The sequence below is a fragment of the Calonectris borealis genome, chromosome 4 (assembly GCF_964195595.1).
Source record: "Calonectris borealis chromosome 4, bCalBor7.hap1.2, whole genome shotgun sequence".
Classification (NCBI taxonomy): Eukaryota; Metazoa; Chordata; class Aves; order Procellariiformes; family Procellariidae; genus Calonectris; species Calonectris borealis.
The window spans coordinates 30,081,800-30,098,358 of record NC_134315.1 but is presented as its reverse complement, the minus strand read 5'-3'; the positions used below and the strand labels follow the sequence as shown (position 1 = coordinate 30,098,358).

General features: G+C 42.2%; 1 protein-coding gene across 2 annotated transcripts in view; it reads right to left on the bottom strand.

The window, feature by feature from the left end:
- Nucleotides 1-10,839: 10,839 nt before the first annotated feature.
- SLAIN2 (SLAIN motif family member 2) overlaps nucleotides 10,840-16,559 on the bottom strand; it is a 36,723-nt gene continuing 31,003 nt past the window's right edge. For both annotated transcript variants that reach the window (XM_075149026.1, XM_075149027.1), the window contains 2 exons: nucleotides 15,063-15,381; nucleotides 10,840-13,503 (listed from right to left, as the gene is read on the bottom strand). In XM_075149026.1, the coding sequence (XP_075005127.1) occupies nucleotides 13,437-13,503; nucleotides 15,063-15,381 (386 nt within the window). In that variant the 3' untranslated portion in view covers nucleotides 10,840-13,436. The remainder of the gene's footprint in view (nucleotides 13,504-15,062; nucleotides 15,382-16,559) is intronic.

Genomic DNA, 16,559 nt, shown 5'->3' with positions numbered 1-16,559 from the left:
CTTCTCCCTCCGATTCCTCTTCCAAATGATGCTTGTTTCAGTCCAGCTCTACTCGGTATTTATGCCTCCCTTGGGAGAAGTGCTCTGCAACTCAGAGCCTCTGAGATTTTATTAAATTGAAGTGGTGTGGAAGGAAACAGCACAAGCCTCGTTACTCGGCTGCGCCGTCTCCTTTGTGTCCCCGCTCTCTGTTCAGTCTCGCTGAGCGGCTGGGGACGGATCCTTTCACTGAAGCTCTGGGTTAGCAGTCAAGGGCAGAAATTATTATAATAAAACCCTCCCGTTATACTTGGTGTTCCCCCATGTTTATTTTTTAGATGTCTGAAGACCATTAATCAACAAGTAAGTGCGTCACAACTCGGGTCGCAATGTTCCAATAATTCATAATTAGAACAAAGTGTTTAAGGCTGCGTGATCTGCCTTTTAAAAACGAGATGCAGAGATCTTTTGCCAACCATCCCATTAGAAGGCAGCTTCTGGCCCATGAGAGGAGGAGAAATCAGGGGATCACTGAAGAATAATCTTGCAAATTGATTGCTGATTGTCATTTGTTGAGGCAGTTGTACCCCTACAACTGTAAAACTAGTACCATTTTTTTCTTTAAGCAATTAAATGCCTTTATGTGAGATACCTTCACCAAATTCAAATAGGAAATAATTCTGCCTCAGACACCGTTGCGTTTTGTTGCCATTTGATCTTTTTCTGGAGTTGGAGTATTATCAGGATTGAGATGAAAAGTTGCAATAAAATAAATGACCTGATGACTAATGCATGCCTCAGTCCAGAAGAGCCAAAATTAGCATCCCTGTCCAGCCAGGCAGGGACAGGAGGTAAGATGAGGCTGCCTCTCAAGGCATTGCATTCAGTTTTAAAAGTCAGATGGTATTCTGGACCGCAGGTGCAGGTCTCGCTTCGCACAGGCTCTCGCAGGCAGACGGTCTTAGTCGTACTTTAGAGACAGGCACGTCTCGGATGTGGCAGCCCTGATTTACCTCCCTACAAGTGCCGCAAACAGCTGTTCAGCATCTGCAGGAGCGCGGGGAAGGTGCGGGGGGACCCTGATGGCTGTGAGGGGACAGCGGTGTCATCGAGGCCAGAGAGCACACTAAAAATGGGATGTGCACAATCTGCTAAATGGTGGGGCTTTAGGACGCATATGCAGTTGCAGGCCCAGTTCCAGCTGGGTTTATTGGTTTCCATTGCCCATTGAGGCTCCCAGCCCCCTCTTAATTTCCTATGCAGGAACCTGGTCAGGGTTAGGGACATAAATCAAGGGAGGTAATATGGAGGTAGGTCACACAAATGTGGTTGTGTGCCTATAAAATCTGTATTTTGGGTTTTGCAAAAAAATGCCAGATCAGAGTAAATGACACTGAGACTGTATTGTCCACAGAAGGGTTTAAATGTCAAAAAATGTGGAAATAATATCTACAGCAGCATTTGCTTTATAGAGTATTCATTTAATTGGAACAAAGACACCCCAAAGACAAATTACGTCCCTCTCCCGCCAAAGCTTTCTCCATATTAAAAGGGATGTTAATGGTGAGCCCCATGGGAAAGATAAAAGCATCGATATTCTATCTCAGGTTACGTGAAAAAAATCTTTGCACTCAGTTGTCATTTGTATCGCTGCATTTAAGGTGCCTAGATGTGGACTAAGACCGTTTTGTGTTAGAAACTGTACAAACATAGAATAAAAATGTTTCTTGTCCTGCTGCCAAGTTTCTGCAGAATAATAAAAATGAGTATCAGTAACAATGATCAACAAATAAGCAAGCCCTCCAAAATAGGTGCACTATTACCTAAATTAAATCTCAAGCTGCCTACAAAGAAATCTCAGACAAATGGGGAGAAATAAATCTCAAACATAATAGGAATATCTTAATACTTGTCTTAGATAATGTTGTATATTAATCCCATAAGCACACTGTGTTATGTGCACTTTTAAAACTGTGATAAAGTAGGACATTTTTTAATAACTTAAAGAATCTTCTGAATTTTGAACCTATGGTATCAGTAGAACTTGCATGTCGCTGCAGCTGAGGAAGATGTGCCCTGGGTTTTGTATACCTGTTGGTTTGCCAGGAAGATGAAAGCGTGAATGTCTCAGTCAGCAAGGTCTTTTATTTCCTTTTTGGGGTGTAAGCAGAAATGCCGGGTATGAAGCCAGGAGGATATTTCTTCCTGCCTGAGGTGTTGAAAATTGAAAGTAGCGTCTTTATAATAACCTGACAAGACCACAGAGATACAATGGGTTTAAGCCGCTGTCAGAGAGATTCAGGTTAGATAATGGTGGGGCAAATAAAAACAATGGTGGTGAAGCCTGGCCCGCCTGGGGAGGCAGCGGCGGTCTCCCAGGAAGGGCCAGGCAGACACCCCCGCGGCAGGGTGAGCCGCGGCTGCTGACCGGGCTTTGGGGCGGCGCGGCGGGACCGGGTGACCCCGCAAAGCCCCTCCTGGCCTCCGGTTACCTGGTTCTCTGGTACCGTGCGTGAATGCTCTTCGTCCTCCGCTGCGACGCCCACCGGTATCGATAACACTTCACGTCTCCTTGTGGCGTAACTGCGCTTGCGGTCGAGCTGCTGGCGGCACGTCGGGGATCTGGGGGATCTGGCCAAGCTGGAAACGTCAGGAGGGGTTCACAGCCAGAACTGAAGTCCTGCGGCCTGAACTACTTGCGAATTTTATTAAACTGGCAGCATCTTATCTGCTTGCCAGATAACGGGCTTTGGACAGAGCTGTTTGAGATTGGAGAGTCAGAGGAAGGAATAAAAAGCCCTCGGCCCTTTAATTCAGGGTGAAAGAATTCAAGGAAAACGAGAGATTGGAGTGAACAGGTACAAACTGGCTACCTTAAGAACTCCTTACCTTTGCTCGGTCCATGATAATATCAGAAAGCAAAAGATTAGAAATAGGATTAAATTAATTTAATGTATTAAATATGTAACATGTATTACATATACACTTTGTCACATATGATTTCTAAATAAAATATTTGAAACATATATTTTACCCATATATACCTGGGTAGCCTAAATGCTGAGTAATTATCATTCGGACAGTCTCGTGCTGAAGTCGATTCAAACCAGGACCGTCAGAGTAGCTGCCCGAAGAGGTATGTAAGGTACCAGTGCTCAGCGTTCCCACCCAGGTGTGAGCAGTGCTGTGCAGTAATCCCAGGCCCAGAAGGGAAGTCCACCCAAAGAAACCCTGACCAAACCCCTCCAGGCAAGGAAGCACCGTGCAGGACAGGAGTCAGGGATGGACAGGGGGATAACGGAATCGCCACTTCCCATGGTAATACAGAAACTCCTTCTCGCAAAGCATATTGCTTTAAACTGACACCAAGAAGCCCAAACAAAAACAAGTCCCAAAATGCTAGGTGCTAGGCAAAACCAGCTAGGGAGGGGATTCTGTCCTTCCCCATTCCCTAAGTAGTTTATTATCAAGTGCAAAGATACAGGATCTTTACCTTTATTATGCTCATGTACAGCCAGAGAAGTAATACTTTGAGATTAATTCATTTGCTCAAGATGACACTGGAAATAGTGGCAAAGCTGCACACTGGAGACAAGTGCACGGAGCTCCAGCAGGTACCTTACTCCCGAGGAGTAAGCACGTACAGTGTGATCCCTTCATCATGAAAAAAAAATCTCTGTGTCTCTACAACTGCTAAACATCCACAGAATCAATTTTCACTCGTAATTTCTTGAAGTATTTCAGCGGTATTGCTGAAACCCTCCGTAGGACATGCTGTAAGCCACGAGCAACCACCTTCAGTCTCTGCAGACACATATGAATTCTGCTCCCAGAGGGGCTCCGCAGCAACGACATCCAAGCACTTTTGTCCCTTCAGGTAGAGAGGCCGTCTCGCAGCTCACCGCTGCTCCCTGTCCCCGCAGCATGCCCACACTCACCATTAGCATCCCAGTCCTTTTCAAATTCAAGAGATTTTTGGCAGTGGTCTCAACCTTTACTAGATAATGAAAGATATTATCCGAGATCTAAGGGGCAGATTTTAGAAAGACCTTAAGTAACCAAAAATTCAATGTTAAGGGCATAACAAACAGTAAGAGCAGTTGGGCAACCAATGTGCTGAGCACTAATACACCAAACGCAAATTCCACCGTCACTTGTGCAAAAATGCAGGTCGCAGCTTTGCAGCTGAGCGATTCCCCGTGGATTTCTTGGATCAGATGCCCAAACCAGGAAGCCCTGAGAAGCCAGGCTCTGCAGAAAAGGAGACTGGCCCATCCTCCCTGTTGCAGAGTAGTAACAGCATCAGTTTGCAGGCGCTGCTGTTGCCCCAGAGCTGAGGCAGTCCCTGTGGGACACAGGCGCCTACCACTGTAATTTCACAGCCGTGCCGGTAGCGGTGGGAGTTGGCGGCTCACTGCTACGCTTAGGTTCCGCAGAGGAGCTGCTCTGGAGGTAGGCTGTACTCGAGTGCTGTGTTAGCTGCAGGTGGACCTGCCGTGAAGAGAAGAGAGGGATGTATGTCTCGTGTAATCCACGCCAGCTGTAACTCAATACAAGCCTTTTTACATCCCGCAGTGCTGAGATGGTGCTGTGTGATGCTACACATTTACTTGGAAAAACCCAGACCAGTGGGAAAATATTTAGCAAATCTTAAACATTTCAGGAGCTTTAAATCCACCTGACACTGAGTAAAGTTTAACAGGGATATTTCAGACTCTGTCGTGTGTATGAAAAATAAAAAGTCCTAAATCATAAAATCTAGACAAGAAAATTAAAATATTGACCCTGGCAGTGGAGCAGTCATTGATAACCTGGGGTGTAGCCTGGCATCTCTAAGAATGAAAGGTGACGTGCAGGAAAGATACGCTGAATTTTCTCTCTTCTCTTTTAGATAAAGTCACCTACCTGTACCAAGCTGTGCACGGCTTGGTCTTCCCTCTGACTGGATCTTTCCTGGCATAAAGAGAGCTGTTAAATTCATTCAGGACCTTATGGACAAGTTTGTGTAAGTTCAGGATGATGTGGTGAATTGAAGCAGAACTAGACCGAGCTTTGGAGTGAAAAGCACAAAGAAAGCAAGACCTCCCTCTAGTGTCTGGAGAGTCCTGGGAAGGAAGCGAAGAGAGCAAAAAAAGAAAATCCAGTTTGTAAGAGTAAAAAAGCACGAAAGACAGTAAAATGGAAGGGCTAAAAAGAGTGCATAAATGGGCTATAAATGTAACCTACCTGTTGTTTTGAATTTTGAAATGAGGTTCCTAGTAGGCAGATTTCAGTGATTTGCGTTGGTAATTGTTATTTAATTATCTTCATAATGAGGAGGATGCAGAAAGTGGGAACACGCTGATAGATAGTATCTGCTAATGAAAAAACTTGAGACACTTCTGAGGGGAGGGCAGCACAGAAAGAAGGCCTGGGCGAGGAGTGGGAGAGATGGGCTGAGCCAGAGCCCTGCAGAGGGTACGTGGTTTGAGCCCCGTAACAAGAACCACTTATTTTTCGTACTTCAGTTCTACCGTTGAGACACTCAGCCCAGGGAAGGGACCCCTAAGCTGATGCGGCGCCTCTGTCAAGGTGGGAAAATAAGGGCTAGAAATCAGTGGAGCCTACTATGCAGTAGCAAGCCTTGAGCAGTAGGTTGCAAGATGTTTTTGGAAAAGGAGTTTTCCATTTCTTCTGCTGACAGTGGGCAGGAAGGCTGGCACTGATGGCTGGAGGGGTGCAGGTGCCTGCACTGAGGGCTGTCGTTCACTGCCCTGGGCAAATTTTCACGTGGAGATAAATAGTGAAGGTGAGAAGCCCACCAGATATTGATTCAACCTCTGTGTTCTGCTCAGGAGAAAGTAGCCTGAATTTGCCAGCCCTTAGCAGAGCCTTGTGTTACCGAAAGCTGCTTTGCTGCTGAAGGAGAGGGCTGAGCTGGACTCGGGTTCTTTACCAGACCCATGCCTTTAAGCAAGTCCCTTTTAATATTCCCACAGTGTGTTTGTGTACCTGGGCAGTACCCTTCACGCTCAGTTGAGCTGAGCCTGTGTGAATGGCAGCATAAATACAGTAACTAAATCTTTCTAGATTTTTTCTTTTTAAGGGAAAAGAAAAATCCCTCGACTCTGACATTTACAATAGACATTAACTGCTCTCTGACATTTGGGCTCATAAACCGAGGTCGACCAAATTTCCGTTCTTAACTTACCCCACTGTATCAGACAAGATATGAACTGACTGGCCGACCCTTTCTCTAAATAGCAGAGCACCTGCCCCTCGCTCCCAGCATGCAGGTTATGAAGACTGGTACTTATTTCAGTGATGATGAACTGAGTGCCAAGAAAATAAATGAGGCATCATCAAAAGTGTGTGGGAGAGCAGGGAACTGAGCGAGGGTCTCCTATAGCCCAGTCTTGCACCAAAATAATTTTTTTTTTTTGATCCCACAGGTATTCAGGAGGGCTGCGTGCACGGAAACAACAGCGCTAGCTCTGCACCAGCAGGATAGGAGGAGCGGTGCAGCACGCTAGCCATGGCTGCTATGGCTGCGCTGCACCCTCTGCAAGGAGTTTCGGAGTAGCGGCTGTGCCCAAGAGTGTGACCGTGCTGCCTGCGCTGCGTGTGCGGGCAGGGCTGTCGTGTGGCGCAGGAGCTGCAGGTTCCTGCCAGCAAGGCTGGGCATGGACGGAGGGGGCTGCTCCGGGCTGCTTTCCTGGGGCTGAGTGACGGTGGTGACGCCGCGTTGCTGCCACTGACATCCAGGCACGGCTTTAAAAGGACGAGAATCAGGACAAGGTTCTCGTAACTCCTTTGAAGACAGATCAGTTGAAGCAGCATTAACAGTGGTTTTATGTGTCTGCATTAGCCCTGTGGGGGGACGGATGAACAGAAACAATACAGCTTTGCTCTGGGCTCAGTGTTTGGGTGAGTAAGTGTAGGGTAAATGGACAATCATAGAGCTGAGAACGTAGAGGTTGACAGGAGCTGAGGCAGAGCTGAGGGCTTGCCTGAGCTCCCCCCTACTCCCTGTTTCTTTGAGGGGGGAGACAAAATGGCAGCATTTGCGTCAATAAAATTTCATTTCTAAAGGAGTAGAGTGATGAAGATATATTTAAGATGGCGCAAGAGACTCCTGTCCTGCCGATCTTCATTAAGATAAACAGTTCTGCTTGAAGAAGAAAGATTATGTAGTGCTCCTTTAACTCGTCGTGTGCCAGGTTCAACCAGCCAGCCGTGCAGCTGGCCTTACCCTCAGCCCTGAACAGGATGCAAACCAAACTCCTTGTAATCCAGAGCTTGGTCCAGCGTCGCTTTCTCCCGTCAGCATTTTAGCACCCAGCTGAAGCACCGAGAGAGCAGCAGCAGCTGTGAAATGACAGAGCAGTATTAACTCTGCTGAACGAAAGGGACCTGAATAAGGGTCGGATAACTAAGCTTTTGTAATGGGATCTACACTTTTGTTTGCCAGTGATGTCTGAAGGGAAACAAAAAATTTACTTAGGAAGAGTGCCTTGAGACAAATACAGGAGACAGCTAGGCGTCAGTGCAAGTGCGGTGATGCTGGGGTTAGAGCAGGGGCACCTAGTCCAGCCCAGCAGCCTGCCTCCCTCCATGGCCAAGGCGGATGCCTGGGAAGATCCCGAGGCTGGGGAAAGCCCAGCGTGCCATCCCCCTGGCCACACTCCCACCACCAGCATGTCACGACTCACATATTTCTGCACCTATGTGGCTTTGAGCAGCTAAGGCCACACAGAGTCCCAAGTCAAGTCATTGCTGACCTACTCCCATGTTAATAAGTAGGGTTTTTTTCTTGGGCAGGACAGAGGAGGGGAACAAAACAGGACACGAGCGTCCTTCTTCATTTTCCTGTTGCTCTATAGGGTGTTTTCATGCAAAAAACCTCCAAACCCTAACATGGACCACTTTAATGTTTTTGAAGACATTAGCTGTCCTCCTTACAGCAAGAAACTAGTTGAATTGCTCTGAGTGCTTCTTCCTTGAACACAAAAAAGCAAACTTAGGTAGAAACCAACAGAAAAGTGTACTACTTGACTAATTTCACTGAGTATTTTTAGCAAGAAAATAGCTATGTCAGACCAAGAAATGCTGGTGTTTTCAGAAACGAGCTATCATTCACATGAGAATTGATTCCATTAATTTCAGTTTTATCAATAGACATAGTTGTAAGAAATGTATTACACTAAGTATCTATCTCCCAAATTGAGTTTGAAGTTGGGCTGGCCAGGGTGTTCAGCTGGTTCTTGTCACAGCCTTGTTGCGGGAGGAACGTGGAGGCAGCTGGTGTCAGGCTTCTTGAGACCACGAGCTGGCTGGGGGGAGTAACCTTGTCTGACATTGGACCAAGTTTTTGTACTAGCAAGGTTTTTAAACAGCCTCTCACAGCAGGGCTGTGAAAAGTTGCAATTTTGGCTACAGTCTCAAGAAAATCATGGCAAAGAGAATGGAAAAGAACAGAATAAAAGAATTCATAGTTTGTATTCTGCGTGTTGCGCAGGATGACCAAAAGTTGAGTAACACTGGGGATGGACCGCACAGTCACCTTCTCAGTAAGGCATGTACTATCCATACCTAAAATGCTTATTTTTTGAATGTCATTTGCTGTAGCTGACAACAGAAGTAAGCTTTCAGGGATAATTCAAAAGCAGCAAGGAGGGCTGAACACACTGGGAGAGAAGGCATCACAAGCCTTTCTCTTTTAGGCTTTAACTTTTGTAAGATATTAAAATCATTTTCCAAAAGCAAATGGAGTTACATATGATTACCTATGTTTATGTTGATGACAGCTCAGCTTACAACAGCAGAAGTATCTTTTGTTTAGTCTTCGTCTTCTGAAAGATACAGTCCAGTTTTGGGAGAGTGCCGCACTACATAGAGAATCTCAATCTTTCCACCCTTCAAAGCTAATTTTTTTTCTCTTTTTTTCCCCCCCCCCCCCTGTAATTCATTGTTTGTAACAGGTGTGGATGATGCGCCAAGCTGAAAAATCACTTGGCTGGTAAGGAATCGTTTTAGCTACCTGTTCTTTTAAATCCTGCTGAAGATCTGCAAATTAATCACTACAGTTATGTTTTGTGTCCTGTAAGTGCTTAATGTAGTTGCAACAGAGTTTATCATTTAGAGTAAAGAGGACAGTGATGCTCAGCACAACTGTATGAGGTATCAGGGCTGAAAATACCATTATAAAACAATCCTGTGGAAATGAGTCTAATGGAATCTGCTCCTTTCTTCAACTCTTCGAGCAGAGAGCATCTTCGTTACTGTGAAGTTGTGTGTAAAACGTGGGTACCTGAGAGCGCCCGAGTCCCAGCCTCATCTTCCTGAAACAAGACTACAGACAGACTGCCTGTAGGTGTTGGCCTCGTACTACAGAATAGCCCAGACGCACGTCAAGAGCAGGTGGCGTTTTTTTGTTTTTTAATCAAAGCAGCCTCACATCACACCCATTTCACTTAAAAAGTAAAAATTAAATCTCAAGTTTACTCCTGTTCTTACAGATCAAAAGAAGGAGAACTGAAGACATATCGCCATCATATTTGTTTCTGTTTTCCTTTCTCAGAAATATTTGTATTAAAAGATTAGTTCTAAGTGATCAAAACTGTGTGCTCTGCAGCTACCCCAAGACTTCAGCAGCTCCAACCTTCTGCCCCCTTACGTGTTCATCGCTTATTTTTCTTCACCGTTGCAACCAGACTCCTTGGGGTAACACGCTATTGAATAAAACATGACCTAGCATTCTACACCAAAAACCAAAGGAGCTGTCATACCCTCACTCAAAATAAGGGAACTGTAGAAATAGTATTTTCTATCTTGAGTCTTGCAATATGATGATGATGCTAAATATAACAATAGTTTAATATAGAAGAGTTTGTTACAGAAACCTACTAAAAGAGAAGCGGGAAAGGCTATTAATTGCCTGTGATTTTGACACTGCTCTATTTTCCTAAAAGGGTGTGGGGCAAACAGTGCCTGACTGCTGATCTAAAAAGCGATGAGGGAAGGGGGAGTGGATCACGTTTTAGAAGCGGTAGGTGCGAAGTGAGCTCCATGTAAGTAGGTGAGCTAACTGGGGGGAAACATGTTAATCTACTGGCTTAATTACACGATAGGGGACTACGCTGGGATAAACAATTAATAGCGAGCCTCATGGGTTAAATTTGGTTAAACAGGTTTAATATTAAATGGCCACCAAATAGAAGTAAACCTAGCTTAACTTTATTCATACCAAGATAAGAAAAAGATGGCATTCATATTACTATTGGATACGTTGCTTTGTAGCAAAATACAGACTACAGAAAGCTACCAAGTTCAGAATGAACTTCTTGCTTGTATGTGAGCCAAAAGATAGAGGCATTCATATACGAGCTACATAAAACGTGTACTTAACAATTCAAAGAAGGCTTACTAGGTACACTTTTACATTGCTCAATTTTCTGCATAAACTCCAGAATTTTCAAAATGAAAAGTTTGTTTCATGTGGTGGTTTGAAGTGAGCACAAATCCTGTAAAAACCGAAAGGCAGCTTGTGTGCTTAGAATTGCACAAACAAATCACTCTGGATGAAAATTCAGAATACAGTTTTTCACATAACTCTGAATTATGCATTGTCCTCCCAGAGCAGAGGCACAACACAAGTCTACCTCAGTCTGTCAAAGAAATCACAGATTTCACCCAAATACAGCATTGTACTCGGTTCATGAATGACAGGGGGCAGAAGCTGATGTTGGTAACTTCTGGAAAAGTGAATACGGCTCTTGAAAAACAACCCACCCAACCAAAAAAGCCCTAAAGCAATACCCTCTAAATTTCTGAAGGCTTTTAAAAACAATTTGTTATAAAAATAATGATCCAGGAAGTATGTTGTGGTAAGAATATTTTATATATTTTTTTTTACACTTTTAACACTTACAAAAACATTCAAACACAAAAAAAATTAAATAACTTTGGAAGCAGAACAAGTCCTTCTGCCTACACACATACAACAATTCCGAGCTGTTGGCACAAAAAGTAATCCACATTCATAAAACCCTTACTACTATATCAAACATAAGTTAAGTAAATCATAGGCACTAGTTTATCAAATCCGTATTTCCACACTTCTGCAGTAAATCTCTAAACACAGAGCCCCATGATTTCCTGATCTCAATAAACTGGTGATGCACAAAAGCTTTCTAGTAAACAGACAGTTTGTCTTTTCAGGAAGTCGTTCGCTGTATTTCAGGGGGAGAACAGCAGAGAAAAGAATCCTTATAAAACTTAAGCTGAACTTACCCAAGTGATGAATTACTTAACTTAAGGAAAGGTACACAACAGTTTGATGCAGCCATGGTAAAACCCCCAATATTGTCATCTGAACTGACTTTCAAAATTTAAAAGTCAATCAAGTGTTTGATAAAATCCATCAATTAAAATTCACCTTTTTTCAGTGAAGACTGCAGCATTGCTTTGTAAAATGCTGAAATGTTAAAATTCGGGCTTTAGTGAGAATATGTGCATTTGATCTAGTCCTCTCTTCTGCTTAATAGTGACATGAGATACTGACATCCATCATCTGTGCCAGCGAATGGCGCAAGGCTAGCGCAGTGGTATGTACTGGTCTACTGGTGCAAGGCAGTTTCTTTACCCCTGCTGAAATCTTACTGAATTACAGTATATTTGATACCCTGACTTCAAAGTCTCAGCACAGATCTTGGTCTGGAGTGTGAAGTCATTCATCAACCCAGAGTTTGCTTGAGTAATTAGAGCTGCAAATTAGTCTCCACTCCTTCCTATTTGGCTTCTTCCAAGTCAAGTAGTATTGCATGGCTTTTCATCCAGGAACATGTTAACGCTGGCCTAAAATTCAAGTGCTAGAATTTCAGGGTTAGTTATCCTCTTAGTGGGGGGAGTCAAAATACACCAGCAGTTCCAAACTCAGATACCAATGGAGTTGAAGGCTACCTACCGTCCAATCCAACTTGTAGTGTTCGTCAGTCATTGCACAAAGGATATACCATTCACATTCTCTTACTTCATCAACTGTACATCCAAAATACTGAAAAAGCTTCAAACAAAATCCCTTCCACTTAACTAGTCCCACCCAATACAACTTTAGTTACAAATGTTCGCATGATGTCTTCCAAATCAGAAAACAATGGTTTAAATGCTAATTATATGAATGACTTGTTCTGAGCAAAATGTGTTAGAATAAGTCAGAGCCACCAGAGGAATTTAATAGCTTGTAAACAGACATAGCAGGTTTCATACTCTGTTACCAGTAATGTAAGATACATATATGTAAGGCAAAGTACATATTTAAACACACTTACATGGGCAATATCTTCTGTAAAAATATTTACAATTTAAAATAAACCAATTTAAGAAATGGATGAAAGTAAAAAAATAGGATACAGAAAACTCCCTCATACCATGGAACATCACCTAAATGAATATCATTTGGCATCAAGAGTCAACTCATTACCTTAAAATTTGTATGTTACAAGTGCATAGTTGTGTTTCCTTCTTCTTAACTACCAGCATTTACAGTTGCTCCAGGCTGCAAGCATAGTGGTATGGTATTAGAACAAATTAACATTACGACTTGCTCTTTCCTTTTTAAGGAAACCTGCTATAAAAAAAGTTTTTCCCAAATAGCGAGCCATGTGCTAAAATGTGGCTACAATAGCAAAGGCCATCTTTCCTGAGCCAGGAACTTTAAGGTTAGAAAGATTGTACAATTGATACTAAGCCCTTTTGGCAATCAAACATATAAGAGCATGTAAAGCTGATAAATCAACATAGGAAAGATGCAATCTATACTATTGCATTTGTATGTGTCTGCTACATTCAAACCTTTAATGTTAATAAAAGCCATGGCTACTACTTACTGTTCTGCCTAATCCTCCAGAGTAACTTCTGATTCTTTCTGAAGGATGTACGTACCACTTTCCCCAATGAGAATCTCATACAATTGTTAAAAGCAATGTGTCACTAGCACTGTAGCAGTCTGCATCAGAGTATTAGCTCTGATTAACGTAGTCTTGTTTCAACAGTACATACTCACCAATCTTTCTGCTGAATTAAAACAGGCTGAAAATGAAGTTTTGGACAATGTAAGTTGACTGTTATACTTGCTGTTTTTCAAGATGGGCATTTCTTTGGCATTCATTAGGTTTTTGCCCAGACGTTGGCCACTGTCACAAATGCTCATATTGATACATTTTTAGCAAGCAAGAAAAAAACCCAGAACGATAGCAATTTAATGTAGAAGTGATTGTATGATCACCAAACATCTGATGTTAGATGTCATTAAAGTGCTGCTTTATAATCTCTGCCAGTTTGTGCTAATTAGAGACAGAGAGGTCTGGAATTTTTACAAATCCCAAAGTCACATCTGAATAGTTTGTATAATCAAGCTGTCTTTTAGCCTGGTGAGGAAGCATCCATGAGCACTGGAACTTTGCATTAAGCTTCGCAGTTCAGTAGCAGCCATCTTTCCAACTCTCATCTTTCACGTTGCCATAGGTTTTGGGAGTGGGTAATGATCTAAAATCAAATGAGATATTTTTCAGTTTCATACATAACTGCTGAAGTATCCATCTACAATACATAAGAATTTAAACATTATATAAGTAACTGAAATATACACTTCACTCATTTACTTCTCTGCAATATAGTTTACTTAAGATAAACCCCAAAGTATTTTCAGTTTCAGGTTCTATGTGCTGTATCTTGGCAACTACCACGTCAGAAAAACATTTGCAGAAATAGACAGAAAACTTTTTGCTATTATACTCTGTGAGAATACAAACTTAACCTGCTCCCATCTACAATAGGCCATTTTTTTTTCAGTGATGTATAAACAGGGAAATCCTTGTTTAGAGTATTACATTTTGCTTACATCAAAATCTTGACGTTCACAGATACTTCATTATTGCATTGTGTACAGATACTGCATTATTACATAAACTTTCAAAAAAACCAGCTGTGTAAGTTTAATAAGTGAAACACTTTTCTATAAGACAAGTTGTGAGTTGGACAACCACACTTCGCTACTATTAAGAACTTCCTGTCAAAACCAACTGCTTTTATTACACGAAGTTTCATACTGCTGACAGTGCAGCCTTGGAGTGCAAAACAGTCAATAATGTGACAGTCACTTGTCATTCCCCTGCCCAGCACTCATTGCAAAACAGAACTCCTCCACTTTGCTATTTACTGCTGTTTCATCTTTTCTACGGTACTGAAGACCAACCGTTTATCCTTTCTGTTTAACGGGATTCTTAATATTCCTCATGGATGACTGCTTCTTTATGTCAGCTGGCTTCCACTTGACACCTTCAGTGAAAATCCACATTAGCGTGGCATTAAAAGCATATATTCTAAGTTATGCATCACTTCCTTCCGATTCTCCTGAGGACTAACTGTCCATGTAGCCTTTCCGGTTAATATTTAGTCTCTCTTGTGGTGGTTTTCCAAAGCACTCTGACATTAAGCAACTTCTACAGCTGGGTGCTACCACAGAGGTTATGTTTGAGCTGAAAATTCTGTTTTGTCCTGTGAGTTAACTGCATTTATTTTTACATTAAATTTAGCAAATGCTATGGATGCCTCCTCTGTCCTCACGTGTCTTCCTTCCTGAAGTTTCTACCTGCCCAAGGAGAGAAACTCTTCTGACCGTGGTACCACTGCTTGCCATATGGATTACAAAAGGAACTGCAATAGTTCTGACTTTAGAATGTGTCACTCTGTGGTACAAATGAATTTTCACTTGCCAGCTATATTTTGATGACTTTTTACCACATGCAGACAAATTCTTTTTGCCTTCTCAGCCCAGGCTAAGACACTTTATTTAGTTAGTTCACTTTAGTATCTTTCGTTATTCATTTGACTTTCGCTCCTTCACCTTCACTCTCTAATTCAAGAACCTTTTCCCTTCGGTTTTGCTTTAAATCTATTTTGGAAAAACAGTCAAATACTTCACGTAGAGGTCTCCATTTCCATTCTAAATACCTTGAGACCAAAATAAGAATTGCAGCACAAACACACAATGTACAAAATTCATTATGAAAACGTCAAACTAAGACTGCCTGTCACATACTCACCTGCGAACAGGCTGTGCAAGTTTGCTACGAGGCACTGGGATGCCCCCTGTAGAAGGGGCACTGGGTCTGGGCAAGCCACTCCTCATCCCTGCTGTCCCTGCCGGTCTGGTAAGAGTAGTACTGTTAATACTGCTGGCAGGGCTTGGCAAGCCTGAACTCTGGGCTGCAAGAGGCCCTGGTGAAGAACTACTGTGTGTCAGCTGTGTGGCTTCTGGAGAAGCAACTGAACCGGGTCCATGGTTACTAAATGCTTTCACTGGTTGTCGGAGAGCTAGGGGAGACGGTGCTGCAGGTGAGCGGAATTTACTTGAAGGTGGTACTGGAAAATAAAATACAGAAGTTACTTTCAAGCTTAAGTTACAGTATAACGGAAATTAAAAACAGGAAATTACTTTATGTGAAAATTCAAACAATATGGAATGTATAATGGAATACAGCCAATCAAGCAGCAATGAGAAACAGGAATTCAGATGTCCTCTTTTTCATGTGTTTTTGATATCATAACTCTAACGCCCCATTTGCTTACTACAAATGTTTCTTTATCTGGATTTATAAGTAATACTAGTAAGGCTCTAAGCATTATATCTCTCTAAGAGGAGAACACATTTGTTAAGAAGAAATTTAGCTGCTTCAGAAATGCGTGAACCTAACTCCTGTCCCTGAGAGAACATGTTGAAGAATACAGGATTCTAGTGTGATACAGTCTTTAAATAGATTCAAAGTGTATATTAGCTTTCAATCATGAAATTCTGAGCACAGAGCATCTTAATGTTTCTTTTATGCTCTTCTTTTTAACCAAATCCATTGAATTAGAATCCACCTGGAGATATGGTCATGTCCCAGATTTATTGGCTGACGGGGAAAAAAAAGATAGGGTCAGCCAACCCCCAACACCAAAGAGATTAAGGTGCTGCTATGAAACTTAAACCAGACAACTGTAACAATTTATAGCCTTCCTCTTTTTACAAATATTATCTAAATTATCAGTATAACTAATACCTGAATTCAAATACTTTGTATCTGAGTTAGTATGTAAAATATAGGTCTTTATCAAGTCCTTTCTGGGAAAGGTTAATAAGCCAGTGAAAATCCATTTAGAGGCTTAGACTTACAATACAGCACATTGTCTGTGCAACAAGGTGCGCATGCAAATGTACTCCACTAACAATTTATTTCTGTACGATATATCTATTTTACTCAATGCTATTAATGCAACAGCAAGAATTCTTATTTATTATATACTCAGGAATTACTTCTGAATTTTAGTAGACAGCTAGCAGTGAATGACAACTGATCCTCACAGCAATAATACTGACAAAAAGACTATTCAACAGTTCTTTGATAATGCCAAACCTTAAGCACAATTATTGATGACAATGAGAAATATTTTCAAAATATGCATAATGTATGACTAAACAGTATACTTAAACTAATCCATCATCTTAATAATTAAATGGTATTTCACCAGCTTTTCAAACTGATTAGGGTAGGTCAGTA